Source organism: Macrobrachium rosenbergii, chromosome 59 (assembly GCF_040412425.1).
Source record: "Macrobrachium rosenbergii isolate ZJJX-2024 chromosome 59, ASM4041242v1, whole genome shotgun sequence".
Lineage (NCBI taxonomy): Eukaryota > Metazoa > Arthropoda > Malacostraca > Decapoda > Palaemonidae > Macrobrachium > Macrobrachium rosenbergii.
In genome coordinates, this window is record NC_089799.1 from 4612708 (window position 1) to 4635207 (window position 22500).

General features: G+C 32.7%; 1 protein-coding gene across 1 annotated transcript in view; it reads right to left on the bottom strand.

The window, feature by feature from the left end:
- The window catches only part of LOC136837708 (nephrin-like), a 444783-nt gene that overhangs the window by 15198 nt on the left and 407085 nt on the right, over positions 1-22500 (bottom strand). Inside the window, exons 10-11 of the mRNA XM_067102607.1 lie at positions 17793-17952; positions 3411-3573 (exon numbers count right to left, since the gene is read on the bottom strand). Of these exons, the coding sequence (XP_066958708.1) occupies positions 3411-3573; positions 17793-17952 (323 nt within the window). The remainder of the gene's footprint in view (positions 1-3410; positions 3574-17792; positions 17953-22500) is intronic.

Genomic DNA, 22500 nt, shown 5'->3' on the forward strand with positions numbered 1-22500 from the left:
CCAATTAGACGTTATGTTAAAAGCCCTATGAAAGAGCGTAGACATAAGGTTAGTTTAAAATTATAAAAGCAGTTACTATAAAAATTTTAGCCCAGGCCGGTAAAAGTTTTCTTTCTAAAAACCATGGTGTTAAAATGATCATTATATTTAAAAACTGTTACATCTAAAAATGGCAGCTTATTTTCATTTTTATATTCAATAGTAAAATTAATATTAGGATGTACTTTATTAGCAAAATCTAGAAATTTGTCAGCTTGATCTTTATCTCTGAACAGCAAAAAGGTATCGTCCACATACTTACTATAAAATAAGGGATGGTAGGCCAAAGGACAATTGTCTAGTATGCGCTCCTCCAGGGAGCACATAAAAATGTTTGCAAAGGTGGGACCCAAAGGGGATCCCATCGCCAAACCATCAACCTGAATGTAGGCTTTACCATTAAAAACAAAGGCTGTGTCCTGCACAGCGAGCTCGAGCAATTTCTAAAATCCGTGAGGTTAAAATTATTAAAAGCGGCATCTGGGTCAGTAAAAATACGGCTAACAATAATGTCAATGGTTTCTTCTACAGGTACATTAGTAAAAAGAGACTCCACATCCATGCTAACCATAAATAAGTCTGAATCCTGGGGTAAGATTTTTTCCTTAAAATTTTCTGAATTCTTACAGCTATAGTTATTCGTAGTCAAAGGAGCTAGGAGAGGTACCAGAAATTTAGCAATTTTATAATTAGAAGTAGCATAAGAGGTGAGGCTGGCCCTCATTGGTATACCTTCTTTATGAATTTTAGGTAGCCCATACATCACTCCATATGAGGCACCTGTACTATATAATGAAGTATAAGTAGTTTCACTAATGATTTTATAATCTTTAAGATATTTCAAAAAACGGTTATAGTAACTGCTTTTATAATTTTAAACTAAACTCCATGTCTACGCTCTTTCATAGGGCTTTTAACATAACGTCTAATTGGAATCTTTTTCACTGTGAAATAACTTATCTCCACCAATATTTCACTGACAACTGCCTTCCATCCAAACTTTTTTATAAACACCTCAGCAAATTTTTAAACAATATCTTCCATCCTAAAATTAAAATACCAACAGTACCAAAATTACGATTATATGACCTAACTTTCTATCGTGAATTGAAGTTGTTGGTCGAGAAATATTTACCTGCTATTGAATTAAAGCTAATGCCCTGCAACCCAATGAGTATTAGATCTCTGTTTAAACATAAGGAGAAACTCGATCCACTAATGACCTCAGGAGTAGTATATTTATTTCATTACCCTAGATGTAATCTTGGGAAGTACGTCGGCTCCACACGGAGGTTACTCAAAGTGAGATTGGACTCTCATCGAGGCGTTAGCTATAGAACAGGCGTCAAATTGACTAATCCTGAATTTTCATGTATACGAGAACATGCAAAGAAATGCAAATATGACATAAACTACAAAGATTTTAAAATTATAGGCCAAACTCCTAACGAACAATATTTAGCAATCTTGGAAACACTCTTTATTAAACAACTAGTTCCACAGTTAAACACCCAGTCTTCCTCAACACCTCTGTATCTCTCGTGAGTGTAAGTCGAAGCTGAACCCGGCCCGAATAGTCACTCGGTCTGTGCCTTCAGCACCTTATGCTAGTTACTCCTCCCTATCCTTTGTACTTTACTTTTATATTATTTGTATATATGTATAAAGTTTTTTTTTTTACTTAATTTTAGTCCGAGTTTTTATTTTAACTTTTAACTTCTATTTTTATAGCTTGAAAATGGGACTTTAGTCCTGAAACGTCGCAGTAACAATAAAGTACCTTCAAAAGGAATAATGGAATGATCCTTCACCCTAACCTACTGATGTCTACCGGTTGATAGAACCCCTCTCAATCCTCACTATATATATATATATATATATATATATATATATATATATATATATATATATATATATATATATATATATATATATATATATAGATAGATAGATGGATAGATAGATAGACTGACATAAAGATAGATACACCTCTGGAAATTAATGTGCTTTAGTGAGCAGTGGATTAGTTAGACGATAACAGAATTAGAGGGGCAAGAAATTAATACCGCAGACTATAAAAATACGAACCTATCAAACACTCTAAAAAATCAATATTAAGCCACTATGAATGGCAAAACACTAAAATAAATCAACACAAAAATAAGAAAAAAAGGTCAAGAGTGTATATTGGAAGACAATAATCAGAGATAATAATGTGCAAACTCATCAATTTTTCCTTTGTGTATCTTATTTTCTTCGTACCTTACTCATCGAAATTCCCCATCCTAAAGCATTACAGCCTCCGTGTCATCGCAGTGAGCTCCCCCTCCCCGACCCCCGCCCTTTCAACTCCCCGCCCACCCCTTGAACACTCAATTTAGCTGAGTTTGGGAAAGCCAGGAATAGAAGCTGTGATGAGTAATATGTAAGTGGTCATGTGATGCTGAAAAGGGAATTCCTTGAAACAACAATGATAAAACATGAAAGAAGAGTTAGTTTTAATTAAAGCATTTTCCTAAAACCAAAAAAGCTAAATGAATACATGTTTAAAAGAAAAAGATTCTTTAAAGGGCCGAGTGATGCTGACGAGGGAATCCGCTTAGATAACAATGAAAGACCAAGAAAGAAAAATGTGATTTAAAAACCATTTTCCTACGCAAAAAATCAAAACGAATACGTGTTTAAAAAAATCTTTAAAACCAAATTAAATTACCTGATTTAAAACAGAAGTGTCATACAATATTTTAATTTCCTATTGACATCTCCACAATTTTTAAAAACCATTTTCCTCAAAACCAAAAACCAAAACAAGACGTGTTTAAAAAAAATCTTTAAAACCAAATAAAATCACTTGGTTGAAAACATCAACGTAAGGCAATATTTTAATTTCCTTTACACATAACAATTTTTAAAAACCATTTTTCTAAAAACCAAAACAAATACGTGTTTAAACAAATATTTAAAACCAAATAAAATCACCTTATTGAAAGCAAAAGTGTCAGACAATATTTTAATTTCCTTTACACATCCCCACAATTTTTAAAAGCCATTTTCCTAAAAACCAAAATGCAAAACAAATACCTGTTTAAAAAATAATCTTTAAAACCAAATAAAATCACCTGATTGAAAACAGAAACGTGACGATATTTTAATTTCCTTTACACATCGCCGCAATTTTTAACAACCGTTTCCTAAAAACCCCCCAAAAACAAAACAAATACGTGTTTAAAAAAATATTCAAAACCAAATAAAGTCACCTGATTGAAAACAGAAACGTAAGACGATATTTTTTTTTTCCTTTACACATCTCCACAAGTCGCCTCCCTCACTCATCATAGCCGAGTACAGCCTAATTAACGACTCCGACTTACCTGTCTGAGGTGACCACCTGGCTCTGGTCTCTTCTGACGGAGTTGTTGAACGTCCAGGTGAAGGTGACGTTGGCGGGATCAGCGTCAACCGCACAGGTGATGTTGGTTCGCTCCGTCAAAGCCACGCCTCGGAGGGAGGGAGAGACCACGCAGCGAGGGGCGTCTGGGGGAATGGAGAGAAAGCTCTGAGGGAAATCTGATGGAATGGAGAGGAAGTTCTGAGGGGAATCTAGGGAAGGTGAGAGAATTCTGAGGGAATGGGGAGAAAATTCTGAGGGGAATCTGATGAAACTGAAAGTTCTTAGAGGTATCTGAGATGATTAAGAGAAAATCCTGAGGGAATGGAGAGAAGATTCTGTGGGGAATCTGAGGGAATGAAGAGGAAGTTCTGAGGGGAATCTGATGGAATGGAGAGGAAGTTCTGAGGGGAATCTGATGGAATGGAGAGGAAGTTCTCATGGGAATCTAGGGAAGGTGAGAGACTTCTGAGGGAATGGGGAGAAAATTCTGAGGGGAATCTGATGAAACTGAAAGTTCTTAGATGACAGAGAAAATTCTGAGGGGAATTTGATGGAATGGAAAGGAAGTTCTCATGGGAATCTAGGGAAGGTGAGAGAATTCTGAGGGAATGGGGAGAAAATTCTGGGGGGAATCTGATGAAATTGAAAGTTCTTAGATATATCTGAGGTGATTAAGATAAAATCCTGAGGGAATGGAGAGAAGATTCTGAGGGGAATCTGATGGAATGGAGATGAAGTTCTGAGGGGAATCTGATGGAATGGAGAGGAAGTTCTGAGGGGAATCTGATGGAATGGAGAGGAAGTTCTGAGGGAATCTGATGGAATGTGAGAGGAAGTTCTGAGGAATCTAGGAAAAAAGACTTCTGAGGAATGGGAAAAAAATTCTGAGGAAAATCTGAGAAATTGAAAGCTCTTAGAGGTATCCGAGATGACCGAGAGAAAATCCTGTGGGGAATCTGAGGGAATGGAGAGAGGGGAATCTGAGGGAATGGAGAGAAAATTCTGTGGGGATTTTGAGGAATGTGAAAGAAAATTCTAAAGGGAATCTGAGTGAATGGAGAGAAAATTCTAAGGGGGAACCTGAAGGAATGGAGAGAAGAATCTGAGTGGAATCCGAGGGAAGGAAGAGAAGATTCTGAGGGGAATCTGAGGTAATGGAAAAAAAATACTGGAGGAATTGAGAGAAAATTCTGAGGGGATTCTGAGGAATGTGAGAGAAAATTCTGGGAGGGAATCTGAGGGAATGGAGAGAAAATTCGGAGGGGAATCTGATAGACAAGAGAAAACATTCTGAGGGGAACTGGAAAAAGTGAGAGAAATCCCTGATAGCAATATAGGAATTTGATAGGAAATCCCAAGAGGAATCTGAGGAAACAGAAAAATCTGAGGGGTAAAGTTGGGAAACTGCGAAATTCTGAGAGAATCTGGTAATTTGAGATAAAATTGTGAGAGGAATCTGAGGAAATGGAGAGAAAATTTCTTACTGAAGGAAAAGCAGTGACGAAAAACCAGAATTGCTAATCATTTAAATTTGTTATTTCGATAAAAAGAACAAAGCATTTTACCATATTAAATTCTTCACCAACAGAAAAGGGATAATAATGACAACATAGTGATGACGTCTAAAAGGCTCCAACCGGTAATTGTGTCGTAAGGTTAGATTTTTTGTAGTGATACGAACCAATTTATATTTTTTCATTAATAGAGTAACCGATAATTAATGGGATTAAAAGTAGAGTACAAAGGAAATTAAGGAAGTGTTCCGTTAAATTAAGGTTATAAGGTGTTCGTATGTAGCTGCTTAAACAAATAAGAATATTTACACAAAAAAATAATTTTTTCTCTCAAGTGAAGAGTCATTAAAACAAATTTCTTTTCTATTCCTTTATCCGTTACATTTTTACAAGTACTACTGGGCCCTTAACTGGACAGTAATATAGTAACAAATTATTATTATTATTATTATTATTATTATTATTATTATTATTATTATTATTATTATTATTATTATTATTATTATTATTTCATGGAACAGAATGGCCATCTGGATACCAATGAGTTTGCATTATTATTATTATTATTATTATTATTATTATCATTATTATTATTATTATTATTATTATTATTATTATTATTATGAATTTCATTAAATGCTTTGACATTGAACAGCAAAAATATTCAACATTTTAATCATATAATATTCTATCAATACTTCTTCTCTTTCAATCAGATATTTTACAAAAGATTCAGTGAACCAGGTATAAAGATTCTGAATGAAATACGGGCTAGGAGAGTACTTCTTATGTGAAATTAATTATTAAAATTGAGACTGCATTAAAGCCTACATGAGGGACCACCCATTACGATCAGAGGTGTTCACTCAAGCTTTCCTAAACGATTTCATCCCCTAAAATTCTTCAGCATTTTAGGAACCATCCCATACTCTGGCTCCCTGAAAGGTTCGGGAACCGTTCACACTAAAGCTATATTCTTCATCGCCTTGTAACTTAAAATGTCTTTGAAGTCTCACAGAATATTTAGCGAGGATATTTGCAGCTCATATTATCTTCGTTAGTTTACGAGACGATATTTTTCAATTTTTTTATTTATTTTTTTTTTTGTTTGGTTATTGTGATTTGAACGAAGGTATTACGTAATTTTAGTTGTTTAAAAAAATATAATAATCAACTGGAAACACTGATTGCTTATTATTATTGTTATATTATTATTCAGGAAATAAACCCTTATTCATGTATTATTATTATTATTATTATTATTATTATTATTATTATTATTATTATTATTATTATTATTCAGAAAATAAACCCTTATTCATATATTATTATTATTACTATTATTATTATTATTATTATTATTATTATTATTATTATTATTATTATTATTATTATTATTATTGTTCTTATTATTATTATTATTCATAAAATAAACCCTTATTCATAAGGAACTTGAGGAGCAGTGATTATGAAACGGAAATGGTAATTTATTATCTATTTTTGTTCTCTGTAATAAAATAAATGACAATTTTAAAACTCCACCTGAGGAAAAAAATTTTACAACTTTTTCATTGTTATAGACTATAACTAAAAATTAAAATTTCCCAATCTGTCATCCCCATCGTTAGTAAAATTATGATAATCATCAGAAGAAGAATAAAAATGAAAAATAGTCGTTCTATCAAATCTAATTGTTTGATGTTATATATACATAATAGCAATCTAATAATATAATACATAATATATATATATATATATATATATATATATATATAATTTATATATATACATATATATATATATATATATATATATATATATATAATTTATATATATATATATATATATAATATATAAACAACAAACTATAATGATATATATATATATATAATGGAACAAACAACAAACAGTGATTTTAAGCACCAATGGAACAACACGCAACAGTGATTTTCATGTTGCCACGCAAATTACACTTTCCATTGAAAAAGTCACTTTTTTTTTAGCCCAAACAAACAATTCAATAACAATTTGAATTTTGAAATAATTTCTTTAAATATTAGGTGGTCACGAGGAATATATTATCCCACGAAAACAACATTATCATCAGGACGATTTGAATGTTAAAATAATTATTTTATATATTAGACGGTCCCAAAAATATATTTTGCCAAGAATAAGAAACATTTTAATAAGGACGAAACTATACAACAACCATTTGAATGTTAAAATAATTATTTTGAATATTAGGCGATCCCAAGAATATATTTTGACAAGAATAGATAGCATTGTCATCAGGACGAAACAATACAACAAGAATTAAAACTTCAGAATAATAATTTTAAATATCAGGTTGCACCAAGAATATATTTTCAGACGAATAAGACACCTTTTCATGCAGACAAAACAATACATTAATAATTTGAATTTTAAAATAGTTATTTTAAATATTAGGTTGTCCCAAGAATATATTTCCCCACGAATAAGTAATATTTTCACCAGGAAGAAAAAATACAATAACAATTTGAATTTTAAAATAGTTATTTTAAATATTAGGTTGTCCCAAGAGAATATTTCTCCACGAATAAGTACTGTTTTCATCAGGAAGAAAAAATGCAATACAGTTTGAATTTTAAAATAGTTAAATTTTAAATAATAGGTTGTCCCAAGAAAATATTTCTCCACGAATAAGTACTATTTTCATCAGGAAGAAACAATACAATAAAATTTTGAATTTTAAAATAGTTAGATTTTAAATATTAGGCTGTCCCAAGAAAATATTTCCCCACGAATAAGTAATATTTTCATCAGGAAGAAACAATACAATAAAATTTTGAACTTTAAAATAGTTAGATTTTAAATATTAGGCTGTCCCAAGAAATATTTCCCCACGAATAAGTAATATTTTCATCAGGAAGAAACAATACAATAAAATTTGAATTTTAAAATAGTTAAATTTTAAATATTAGGTTGTCCCAAGAAAAATATTTCTCCACGAATAAGTACCATTTTCATCAGGAAGAAACAATACAATAAAATTTTGAATTTTAAAATAGTTAAATTTTAAATATTAGGCTGTCCCAGTTATATATTTCCCCACGAATAAATAATTTTTTCATCAGGAAGAAAAAATACAATAACAATTTGAATTTTAAAATAGTTAAATTTTAAATATTAGGTTGTCCCAATAATATATTTCCCAACGAATAAGTACTATTTTCATGCAGACAAAATGATACAATAACACCTTGAATTTTAAAATAGTTATTTTAAATATTAGGTTATCCTAAGAATATATTTCCCTACGAACAAGTAGTATTTTCATCAGGAAGAAACAATACAATAAAATTTTCAATTTTAAAATAGTTAAATTTTAAATATTAGGTTGTCCCAAGAAAATATTTCCCCACGAATAAATAATATTTTCATCAGGAAGAAACAATAGAATAACAAATTAATTTGAAAATAACCATTCAAAGAACAAGGTGGTTCCGGTAAAGACTTTCCGCCTTGTGTTAACAAAGTCTAATTCTTCCCACAGCTAAACTTGTTCCTTACTACGGAGCTTACACCTTCCACATTAGGTTCCATTAATTTTCCACGACGCTAACATATTCATAATTCACAGGGGGCAAACAGGTGTCCCGTAAAACTCGGGAGAGAGAGAGAGAGAGAGAGAGAGAGAGAGAGAGGGCTTTACCATAAAGGGATAGAAGGATTTTGAAAACACCAGTGTTTATATTTCCCTTGGAAAGTTAAAGTTGATTTATATTGCAAATTGGATGAAGGTAAACTTAATATCACCATCAGTAATTGTCAAAGAAAAAAAATTATCAATTATATGTAATTGACGAAAATGTAAGGCGACGCTTAAAATATTTTAAATTGTTAAGGTCATTATTTTTCTCAAATGTTAGTTCAACAGGATGGCAACTCGGAATCCCTGCTTAGCCCACCTTCATTGGGAATTTGGAATGTATATACAGTATATATATATATATATATATATATATATATATATATATATATATATATAATTATATATATATATATATATATATATATATATATATATATATATATATAATAATAAAATATATTAATAGAGAGAGAGAGAGAGAGAATAATTTCCAGTTGAGGAAATTACATTCCATTAATTGATATATGTATATATATGTATAATATATATATATATATATATATATATATATATATATATATATATATATATATATATACATATACAGAAAGAGAGAGAGAGAGAGAGAGAGAGAGAGAGAGAGAGAGAGAGAGAGAGAGAGAGAGAGAGAGGAATAATTTCAGTTGAGAAATTACATTCCTTTAATTGATATATGTATATATATATATATATATATATATATATATATAAATATATATATATATATATATATATATATATATATATATATATATATATATATATATATATATATATATATATATATATAGAATAGAGAGAGAGAGAGAGAGAGAGACTCTGCTATGCTGAAAAAGCCTAGCTACTAATGCAGAGCATTCCATAAGATAATTTCATGTTCCAAAATATAGTATTAGTTATATTTACAATATAACTGATGGCATTTAGCTGTAGTCAACTTCTCAGGTAAAAAAATAACGTCCTGAAATGAAAAGAATTTTGTCAGAAAACATAATTTAATTAATTTAACACGCATGCTTTGAATACTATGATAACATAAAGAATGCGTGAAAAAACTCAGGCGTGACGAAACGACAAGAATAAGAGAATAAATTGAAAGACTCAGAGAAATGAACGAAACGTTGCAAGAGGGAGAAGGCATCTAAAACCATCTCCGGCCGAGTACAAATCAATCAACACTGATGCCTGGCCCGCCAAAGCTATTGAAGTGGGCGTGTGGCTTGCTTTCGGTTTCTAATCTCGTTTCCGCCTCTCTCTCTTTCTCTCTCTCTTCACTGACGTGATTCTGCTATCCCCTTAAAAGAATGTAACTTCCTCAACTGGAAACCGTTCTCTCTCTCTCTCTCTCTCTCTCTCTCTCTCTCTCTCTCTCTCTCTCTCTCTCTCTCTTCACTAAAGCAATTCTGATGTCACCTCGAAAGAATGTAATTTCCTCAACTAGAAATTGTTCTCTCTCTCTCTTCACTAAAGTAACTCTGTTATCACCTCAAAAGAATGTAATTTCCTCAACTGGAAATTGTTCTCTCTCTCTCTTCACTAAAGTAACTCTGTTATCACCTCAAAAGAATGTAATTTCCTCAACTGGAAATTATTCTTTCTCTCTCTCTTCTCTAAAGTAATTCTCTTATCCTCTTAAAAGAATGTAATTTCCTCAACTGGAAATTATTCTCTCCTCTCTCTCTGTCAACTGGAAATTGTTCTCTCTCTCTCTCTCTCCACTAAAGTAATTCTGTTATCACCTCAAAAAAATGTAATTTCCTCAACTGGAAATTATTCTCTCTCTCTCTCTCTCTCTCTCTCTCTCTCTCTCTCTCTCTCTCTCTCTCCACTAAAGTAATTCTATTATCACCTTAAAAGAATGTAATTTCCTAAACTTGATATTATACTTTTTCCCTCTCTCTTTCTCTCGTTCCAATCCCCTGACTTAAGGAAAATAAGATGGAAGGAAGCGTTTGCCTCGTCAGATCTGAGAAAGCAGAACGCATCACAGGAGGCATCTAGCTAGACAGGCAAAGCGCAGCGGTCAGGCTGGAGAGCCGAGATAGATGGAAAAATGAGTGACGGATGTATAATATGATGGGATTGGTTTGCAACGTCTGTGGTAAATCGCTTTGCATGGGACTGAATGAAGTCCGCCACATTTTGCCCGTCTGTTATTTCGACTGGTTCCTCGCTATAGATATTTGTTATACCGATTTTGTTCTGGGTATTATCTGTGCTGGAATATTCAGGCGATGTCGAAAGTGTGTGTGTGTGGAGAGAGAGAGAGAGAGAGAGAGAGAGAGAGAGAGAGAGAGAAGAGCGGGAGGATGGTGTTATAAACTGCTGTAATTTTCATGGAATAGTTTCGCAATTTAATTTGTAACCAACCATAAAAATGCAACGAAAAAGAAAGCTATAGTAATAATAATAATAATAATAATAATAATAATAATAATAATAATAATAATAATAATAATAATAATAATGTTTTCTATGTTTATATACACAAAAAATATCTATTGATATATATGTTTCTATCATTGTTTATATACACATATATAAATATATTTCATATATACATATATATATATATATATATATATATATATATATATATATATATATATATATATATATATATATATATATATATATATATATATATATATATATATATATATATATATATATAAGGGTTTTGTGGTACCTTTCCTAATTCCATGCAAATGCAGTTGTACACGTAGCTCTTACCCTTTTATACACTCTCTAAGACCGAATTACGCTTTGGCTCCCCCTGCTACAGTGGCCTCTGAGTCAAAACCCAAAGAATGACTGAACTGATTTTTATTAACTTTCAAACGATGCTGCGTGGTTGAAATGTATACATCAAGTCGAGGCAACTGGAAGCAAGGTTTAAATGCATCCATTCTTCACACTAGACATCGAATCGGTCCCATAATGTCTGACATGACTGGGCTGAATTCTCTGCGGACATTTGGAGAACTATTAATTCAAGTCCTACAGTTCTGGTTAGCGATATTCAGCGCCTTAGAAATATACGGTTTGTTGACTATCTCTGTTTCATGATGTTCAATGCAATTCTTTATAAATTCCCAGAGAGATTATGGTGTTTAGAGAAAAGGAGAAGTTTCTTAAAATGGCCGATTATACGGTGTATATATATACATATATATCCTTCTCATGGCCAGGTCGGTAGCGTGACCTCGTTCTGACACTCCGGATGCGAGTTAGAATATTGCTGCGGACATCAGAATTTCTTCACATCCTCGCATTTGGACATGAGGCTTTGTATTGACAAGCGTGTCCAAAAAGTGAGAAAAATTCGAGAAGTTAAGTAGACATTGTGGTTATTACAATTACAATATACAGCAAATTTCAGTAATAATAGATAGTACGCTTCTAAATACACTTAAGGTGCGACCATCTTGAAACCTCTCATCTCTGGACTCAAAATTCTACTCTCCTTTGTTACTATTCTGTTTCCAGGCAAGAAAATAAGAATTTAATTTCCCAAGGACGTCGTCATTCTTAGAACTCTTCAAACCGCCGTGACAGCAAGCCCTCAACATAACTCTCCTAAAAAAGATCTCGATTCCACTTACGTACAAGAGCTCGACAATAAAAACAAATTTACGGTCTCTCAATCGCCCCATCGAAGAGAATCAGATTCAGTTCCGGGGTGGGCTCTGAAACAAATGCTAAGCGCTGAAGTGGGATCGGAACAACTCGGTGGCCAGATCAAGTCTCTCTCTTGTGGGTTGCCTTAATTTCACATCTATTTCCTGGAGAAGACGCGAAATAGAGAGAGAGAGAGATTGTTCTTGATGCTCTTGTTTCGAGTGGGGTGTCTTCCAGAAGATTATTTTTGGGAGGGCCACTAGCGTCTTCTTTCAACAGTAATTCAGACGAGGTTCTTTTCCGTTTTGAAGTGGGTTGCAAGTTCGTCGATGTATGTATGTATATTTGTAAGCATTATGTATGTCTTTGATATTACAATAGGTATAAGACAATCGTAACGAATTTCTGCTTATAACAATAGTAAAACGTTACGTTTTATGTTTATTTTTATGTATGTATACCTTTAATAGTCCAATATGTATAAGTAAATAGTAATGTATGTATTACAATTAGTATAACAATACAGTAACGAATTTCTACTTAGAACGATAATAAAAGAATATCTTGTAATCCTTCAAGGTAAATAATGCATGGTTCTTCCAGAGATATAGAAATAAGTGTAGAATGTAACTTATCGAAAATGAAATATATATGAAAGTACATAGACAAACGCAAATAGTAGATGAATATAAGATTGTGGAAATACCCAAAGTAACTGACATTCTATTGTGATAATTCGTCTGCCTTTAAAACAGAAAAGAGCAACTTGACCTCTTCTTTGATCTGATCGGGGTAAACCGAATTACGATTTTTTAAAAATAATTATTCTCTCTTTCTCTCTCTCCTTTAAGGGTCAGTGGAATTCTGATATTATTTTGGTAAAAAAAAAATCAGAGGCAACTTACTACACTCATACATTCTCTCTCTCTGTCTCTGTCTCTGTCTCTGTCTCTCTCTCTCTCTCTCTCTCTCTCTATGATTTAATCAGGGTCAATGAAATTCTGATTTTTTTTATTAAAAATAATCCAAGGGAACTACGTCATACATTCTCTCTCTCTCTCTCTCTCTCTCTCTCTGTCTTTGATTAATCTGGGTTAATGGAATTTTGATTTTTTATAAAAAAAATTATCAAGAGGAACTACAAGTTATATATTCTCTCTCTCTCTCTTTGATTTAATCAGGGTTAATGTAATTATGATTTTTTTTTATAAAAAATAATCAAAGGGAACTACACGTCATACATTCTCTCTCTCTCTCTCTCTCTCTCTCTTTGATTAGTCAGGGTCAGTAGAATTCTGTTTTTTTTTTTGGTAAAAAATAATCAGAGGGAACTACAAGTTATACATTCTCTCTCTCTCTCTCTCTTGTATCCACTCCTGCAACTGCTGATTCCAGACGAACGTCTTCAAGAAATGAAATTAGAAGCTTTGTAGTAATTCGGGAAGAGGTTTATCACTGCAATAACAGACACCAACACGCTTATCCGGCCCAAGTCCTCCAAGATTTCCTATAATCCTCAGTAGCAAGCTTTTTCGGGAAATATTCTTCTGTCTTCTTGCCGGAATGAAGGATATCCGAGGAAGGAAAGAAGGAAGGAAGAAAGAGAGAGAGAGAGAGAGAGAGAGAGAGAGAGAGAGAGAGAGAGAGAGAGAGAGGTGGACTAAGTACTCGTATGGTTCGGAAAGGATATGAAGAAGAAGAAGAAGGAGGAGAGAGAGAGAGAGAGAGGGAGAGAGGTGTGGACTAAGTTAGGATTACAAAGAGAATACAAAGTACTTGTTAGGTGCGAAAGTATATGAAGAAGAAGATGAAGAAGAAGAAGAAGAGAGAGAGAGAAGAGAGAGAGAGAGAGAGAGAGAGAGAGAGAGAGAGAGAGAGAGAGAGAGAGAGGTGTGGACTAAGTAACGATCAGAAGGAGAATACAAAGTACTCGTAAGGTGCGGAAAGGATGTGAAGAAGAAGAGGAAGAAGGAGAGAGAGAGAGAGAGAGAGAGAGAGAGAGAGAGAGAGAGAGAGAGAGAGAGAGAGAGGTGTGGACTAAGTAGGGATCGGAAAGAGAATACAAAGTACTCGTAAGGTGCGGGAAGAAAGAAGAAGAAGAAGAAGACGAAGAGAGAGAGAGAGAGAGAGAGAGAGAGAGAGAGAGAGAGGAGAGAGAGAGAAGTTGGGTGTGGACTAGGTAGGGATTAGAAAGAGATTTTAAAGTATTCGTAAGGTGCAAAAAAGAAGAAAAAGAAAAGAGAGAGAAAGAGAGAGAGAGAGAAATGGATGCTTGGTGTAAAAGAAGGAGATCCGGAGTTAGCTCGATTGCTGTGCAGCGTAAAAGAGAGAGAGAGAGAGAGAGAGAGAGAGAGAGAGAGAGAGAGAGAGAGAGAGAGAGAGGCCCAGTTGATTTTAATCAGATTTTATCCTTTGGCCCCCCAAGGCAACTGTTGTTTCTGTTGCAGGGATCGACTGCAGTTCCTTACTCCTTCTTCCCGAAGGCAACTGTTGTTTCTGCAGTTGCTTACTGCTGCTTCTTCTTCTTCTGCCTCGAGAGCAGACAGAGGAAGAGGCAGAATCTTTATGGGAGAGGAAATCTCCCCTGGTTTAAGCGTTCTTCCGGGTAATCTAGTTTTCCCAAAGCACTTTTCTAAGAAGAGTTTGACAGATACATACGAGAAGGGTTGTATGTATGTATGTATGTATGTATACATACATACATACATATGTATATATATATATATATATATATATATATATATATATATATATATATATATATATATATATATATATATATATATTATAATTTATAAAACCATTCTACAAATATCATATGTGTCTCTGTGAAAATGTTGATGTTCTGCTTGCAGATTCATCATTTGTTGTGAGATATGAAGATATGATTTTAAAATGTCTTTTCCTTACAGATAAATTGTATATCATGTGATTCTGAAATATGTTTTGAGGTGACTTTGTAATAATCATTCGTGTTTGTAACACACTGTGTTCATGAAAGTTAAAGTAAGTGCTGTGGAGAGTGAGAGGGAGATATTTTCGAACCATTATCGCTTATCGGCTTCCTGTATTTACACAAGTGTTTGGAGAAAGGCAAGGGCCTCTTTGGTTATCATTGACAAGTTGACAGCTATCGGCAAATTGCTCGTTATATGTTTATCATGTGTGTCTGTTACCTGGTTATTAGCTGTGTCTATCTCTGTTGTTTTTCTCTTGAGGAATGGAAAGAGGTAGATGAAGCTGACATGCTGACAGCGAGCCAGTTTTGGTCGCAAATTGCTTCTTTCTATCTGCTCAGGTGGTTTGAGTGAGCGGATGGTGTCAATCATTGATAAGAGCTCTGGCATATTTCCTTCTGAGCCTTAGAATTCCCTGAATGTATACCGTACATGTATACCTGTATGTATAATGTATGTACACTTTATGTATCATGTATTCTGGGAGGGCTTGAAGATAAAACAGCAGTACTGAATCAGAAACAGTCAGTCAGGAAAAGGGGTTCCTGGGATAAGCTTCTCTCACTCTCCCTCTCTCAATTACTGTTATACTGGTTGCTCTCTTATTTGTACAAGTTTTGTTAAATTCACCCAAGAAGTGCATACATTTGGTAAGAGTGATCTAAGGTATTTATGTTTTGCAAGCATTGTGGAAAGTGTACAATGGTGTAACACTTGTAAAAGGTAATGTGATGTTTACTGGTTTTATATTATGTTAGGTGTTAAAGTGATGTTCTAGGTAAAAGAGAATTATTATTTTGATAAGAGGTGGATAATATCTCTTATCGTGAGTTCTAATGAGTCTTGCTGCTAATTATATATCATTGTGTGTATAATTGTGGCTTGGCAGTGTTGTCTTTGAGAAAGTCTTAGGAAGACAGATATAATCTTGAAACATATTTTTGTCTTAGTGAAATTGCTGTTGGTGTATTTCCATTTTTGCATATTTCATTCTTACATCTCTGTGTTATCATATTACTCTAATTTGATAATTAGTGTTTTCCAAAGTTTTGTGTTGGTGATTACTTAGCATTTTGTTAGTGCATACTTATTATTGAGATTTCAGTGAGTACTTGTATTGATTTCCATTTATTGATGTTTTAGTGAACACTTGTGTTGAGTTTAATTAATCAGGTATATGCTTACAACTTGAATGAGAGTTAGTGGTTTGAATCTTACTTAGCCAAATTGCTTTCTTAATAAATTAAACTTTTGTGAATTAAACTTGATTAAGAAATACTTAAATCTTACACTGTTGTCAGGTAACAGTAAATCTTTTTGATATTGTGAACTCTGCATATAACTTTTGAACCCAGAAATAAATTTGTTTGTTTAAAGTTTTAAAAGCACAGCATTTAATTTTGACCACTAGCAATTAGAGAAATTAATGAATGTGTACAAGGTAAGTGATATATCTGTTTGTTCACCTGAGACTTATCTAGGTGAAATAGAACCAGGAAAACCGTTATAGTGTTTGTTGAAGTGATACCCATTTTCCACTAGTCTGTTTATAGCTTATTAGTTGTTACCTCACCCATAACATGATAAAGTTAGATTGATTTTCTCAAGCGATAAGAAAGTTTTATGGGATCACTGTACCTTTAGAGTATTCAGTCTTAATATTTTTGTTATGAGGTTTCAAGTATCTGGTCGAAGTGAGGTAACTTTTGGTCTTAATATTTGTGTAATAACCAGGTGATTGATCACTTCGTGACAATATATATATATATATATATATATATATATATATATATATATATATATATATATATATATATATATATATATATATATATATATATATATATATATATATATATATATATATATATATATATATATATATATATATTTACCTGGGCGTTTGGTGTTTGTGTTTAGCATAGCTATCGCTGTTACTGTCATCAAGAGCTTCTAAAGCTAGGCAAAGTTACCAGATATGGTTTGATTTAAAGTATTCTTTATCAGATTAGAGTAGAAATATAGTTATTTACTTATTTATATATTATTATTATTATTATTATTATTATTATTATTATTATTATTATTATTATTATTATTATTATTATTATTATTATTGGAGAAGCAAATCCACAGTCATGTATACATACAGTACATGTATTTAAAGATAAATCAGTTCAGATCTGTACTGATTTATCTTTAAATATATGTACACACATATACATAAGTGTGGATTTGCTTCTCCATTTTAACACTCATGCTACTATGATTATTATTATTATTATTATTATTATTATTATTATTATTATTATTATTATTATTATTATTTTTAATATTATTATTATTATTATTATTTTATTATTATTATTATTATTATTATTATTATTATTATTATTATAAATAATCAAAAGAATGCCAGTTATGTAGGTATCGCAGTTCTATTATCAATTAAAAATTCTGAATTTGACCCAGTTTGCCAAACATACCAAGAATTCAAATACCATCCACACTCGCGTAGATCATCCGAGATTAACGCAGCGGTGTCCTTCCAAGTCTCACCATACAATTAAATCTCTTGAATGCTCATTACTCACATTTGATCCGGACGTTGAGGACGTTGCTCCTCGAATCTCCCTCGACGTTGGAGGCCAAACACACGTATTCTCCCGACCTCTGCCGATGGACTCTCTGTAAAGCCAAGGTAGATTCACTGACTAAAATCCCCGCGCTGAGGTTTCCTAAGATTTCCTCGTTCTGGAAATGAAAAAAAGGGATTTTTAATTGGATTCCGTTATAGATGTTGAATGGATAAACAGGAATATATGTGTATGTATGTATATGTATATGACTGGTTCACGAAAATATGGAACGCGATGAGTATATAAATAAAGGCAATGTCTTTATATATATACATATATGTATATATATATATATATATATATATATATATATATATATATATATATATATATACATATGTTATACCCTACAGATTAAACACTTCATGGAAGTGTTACGTAACGTGTCCTTTTGCGATCTATCTTCAGGAACAGCATGGTATTTCGACCCTTACCCCACTCCTAACACTCCTCGCATTTTTTTTCTCTCAGCAAATCTCTCTCTCTCTCTCTCGTCACAGCATTCGACTCGCGCATTCTCTCTCTCTCTCTCTAATATCATCCTCAAAAGGAATGGATCATCTAAGGAAACACGATCTTTCCTACAAAAATAGATTTATTATTCAAACTAACCCAACAAGTAATGAATGAACAAAGAAAAGATTAAAATGCATAATGAATGAATGATCAAGTCAAAATAATCTAACTCTGATTAAAAGTCTTACGATAGCTAAAAACCTTTAAATTCAAAACTCTCACATACACCATCTTAGACATTATAAGTCTGGTCTCAAGTCAACCACATGAGAAATAATAACATTGCAAAGGTTTTGCATTGTCCTCTCTATAACCACAATGTCATCACCATGTTACCACAGTGTCACCACAGTGTCACCACAGTGTCACCACAGACATCTGTCGAAAGAATTAAGCACAATAGTAATCTCCCAAAAATATACAAGTGCAAAACATAATAACGAAAGACTAAAATGCATGATTAATAATGATAAGCAAAAACACAATAAAATAGAATATTAAAGCAGCATGAACGGTTGTATTCAACTTTCCACACAAGTTCATAAGTGTCTTGAAACACGGTAAAAATCACAAGTCCACAGTTCACACAGAAAAAAAAAGAGTCTGAACTTTACATTATTCTGGCAGTTCTAAGAGATTGGAACACTCAAAACCACGTCTTGACGATCTCGCTCTAGTTTCACTAATGAACGATCAGACTTATTTTTGGGCAGAATTAGACACAAAATCTATATTTTCTAACGTACGAACTCATGTACTCACATACCAACTCGGTCATCTGTTTCACATACCAGAGCCAATATTGTGTGTTCATCAAGCCAAACAGCTGAGGTAACCAACTATTTGCCGAATGCAATGATTTTGCGACTGTCGGTTTGACCTAGTACCATCTTACAGCTATCTCTCTTTCATCACATCTTATAGTATGGCAGATATGAATTGAATATATATGTCCCTTAAATATATATATAATGATAACCACACTGACACGTAATATAATCTATATATACATATATGATATTGAATATATATGTCCCTTAAATATATATATATATATGATAACCATATATATACATATATAATATATATATATATATATATATATATATATATATATATATATATATATATATATATATATATATATATATATATATATATATATATATATATATATATATATATATATATATATATATATATACACACACACATGTTCAACAGTGAAAATGAAATGCTGGGTTTGAATCAGTAACAGTTTCGTCTTTGTATTTTGTATCTATGTGATATCTGAAAATGTCTTAAGATATACGGACGAAACCGGTCAGGATTCACACACACATATAAACACACATACTTCACAAAGTCCAAACTTCAATTAAGTATGTCTCCAGAAACGACGACGAACACAGAAAGAAAACCCGAAGAGACAGAGACACAGAAGACTTTGAATGGACAATTCTCTTTGTCCTCGTTCGCGACGTAATAATTATAATAATGAATAAGAAAAAAAAAGAGAAATAGAAAACAAAAACCGAAAAGTTTCATCCCGCTTCCAAAAAGTAGGAGATATTAAATAATTCCAGACATCCACAATGAAATACCCCGCGCAGCTCATTTAAAACATTGCTGGCGGATTTGCCGGAGAGAGAGAGAGACTTCGAGCAAGAGAGAAATGTGTCTCTCTCTCTCTCTCTCTCTCGATCTCGAACAGGGACGATACGAGTGGAATACTTCAACGGGCCTGGCGCATTTGTCGGAGATTCTCTCTCTCTCTCTCTCTCTCTCTCTCTCTCTCTCTCTCTCTCTCTCTCTCTAGAACAGGGATGACACGAGTAGGAATACTCGAACGGCCCTGATGACAGAGTTGGATGAGGGAGTGTGTATACGAAAAAAAAAGATAGAAAAGAAGAGCTTGAAAGTCCCTTGAGATAATAGTTTTCATTAAAAAGCGCATGAGAATGAACTTGGAGTCTTCTTCTTCTTCTTCCTCTTCTTCTTCTTCTTCTTCTTCTTCTTCGTGTGGAATAATTTAGAACGAAGGCTCAGGACTAGATTAAGCAACTGGTGTGCAAGGAGTTTTTTTTTATATTAAATTTTATATATTATTTTTTAATCGTGGTGGGTTCACGAATGCATTTTGATTTGTTATGATTGATATAGAGAAACAATAAAATTTATAATAATTAATAACTGATACTAGTTTTTGTTCGTATGTAATAGTTATTATATAGTGGAACACAAATTAATTAGTAAGCACATTCTAAAACTTTTGTACATTTCTTCCCAATAATAAACAATCATTCTCAAGTTACCCCAGTGGTGAAGTCCCTGGGGATTATCCCCAGTGGTAAGGGCCCCAGAGGTGAGGTGGATACTGCCGTCAATGCACCTCATGCGGTGCACTGTAGGCATTACTAAAGGTTCTTTGTATGGTCACTTCGGCCCCTAGCTGCATCCTCTTTCGTTCCTTTTACTGCGCCTCCGTTCATATTCTCTTTCTTTCATCTTACTCTCCACTCTTCCTAACAATTGTGCCATAGTGCAACTTTTACTCTCAACTTCCCTCCCAGCGCTGCATGACTTAACAGGTTCCAGCGTCTGGCCTTTGAAATTCATCATTCGGATCATACCTTGATACAAACATCCACTGTCATTTATCAGTACAAAAGGAAAAAAAATTGTGTGTGTGATATTCGTCAGGGGATTAATACACTGGAATATTTTTTAATTGTTTCCAATGAAAACAAATCGCTTATCATCCCAGTGCAGTTGAGGCTTAATGCCTTTCTATTTGCTGAGCATATTTTTGTTGCCTGGTAATCACTGGGTAAAAGAATATTTACTCTAATATGTATTGGCAACATTGTGCATTTTTGGCCTCATTAACTATTTGCATAATTCAGTCAGGCCTGAACTGAGAACTTTATAGGTAGAAGTTCCTTCATTGTATTTTTCCTCTCTCTCTCTCTCTCTCTCTCTCTCTCTCTCTCTCTCTCTCTCTCTCTCTCTCTCTCTCTCAACCGTTCAGGATAATATGCTTTAGAACACACTAAATAAACAAGGTCTCTATAGCTGAAGAAAATTATGCTGGCTATGAGTAGTTGGTCGCCTCACAAGAATTTAATGTGTTTTTGTGTTTTGGTCAGAAGTTACCCTTATCCTTATAGATGCAAGTAACTATTTTTATTTATCTATGTTAATTTATTTATTTATTCTTTTTTATTATTATTAATTTTCTTAAGCGGCGATGCTGCAAAATGGTGGTCATTTTGTGGTATCTCAAAAAGATAGTTACTGAGATTATAACTAGCGGAATATAATGGCGAGGATTTACGCCCAAAATCAACAGCAATCAGATCGGTGGCCAAAACTCAGTGTAAATGTTTTTCTATTATCAGTTACAATGGCCATGTGAATATCTTATCTGAACAGGCAACAAATACAGTGATAGTAAGTTCTTAACAATATAAATATAAATATATATATATATATATATATATATATATATATATATATATATATATATATATATATATATATATCTATTATATATATAATGCCCCTCTTAACTTCTCGATTCTTCGCTTTTTTGGATATGCTTGTAACTACGAAGCCGTGACATCCAAACACAAGAAATTGAAGAGACTTGTGATTTGCCGGTCGCGGGAGACGAACCCGGGTCACCTTAACCACAAGGAGGTCACGTTGCCGACCTGGCTACGAGAGGGATAAAAGCGACCGGCAAATCACAAGTCTCTTCAATTTCTTGTGTTTGGATGTCACGGCTTCGTAGTTACAAGCATATCCAAAAAGCGCAAAGAATTCGAGAAGTTAAGAGGCATTGTGGCTATTAGAATTACATATGTGTCTGGTAAAACCAGTGACAGTAGATTCTACATATATATATATATATATATATATATATATATATATATATATATATATATATATATATATATATATATATATATATATATATATATATATATATATATATATATATATTCACATTCAATTCTTGAAATATTATTAAATGGAAAGTGAATTTGTGGAGAAATGGCACTTGGTCAATCCATATTATATATATATATATATATATATATATATATATATATATATATATATATATATATATATATATATA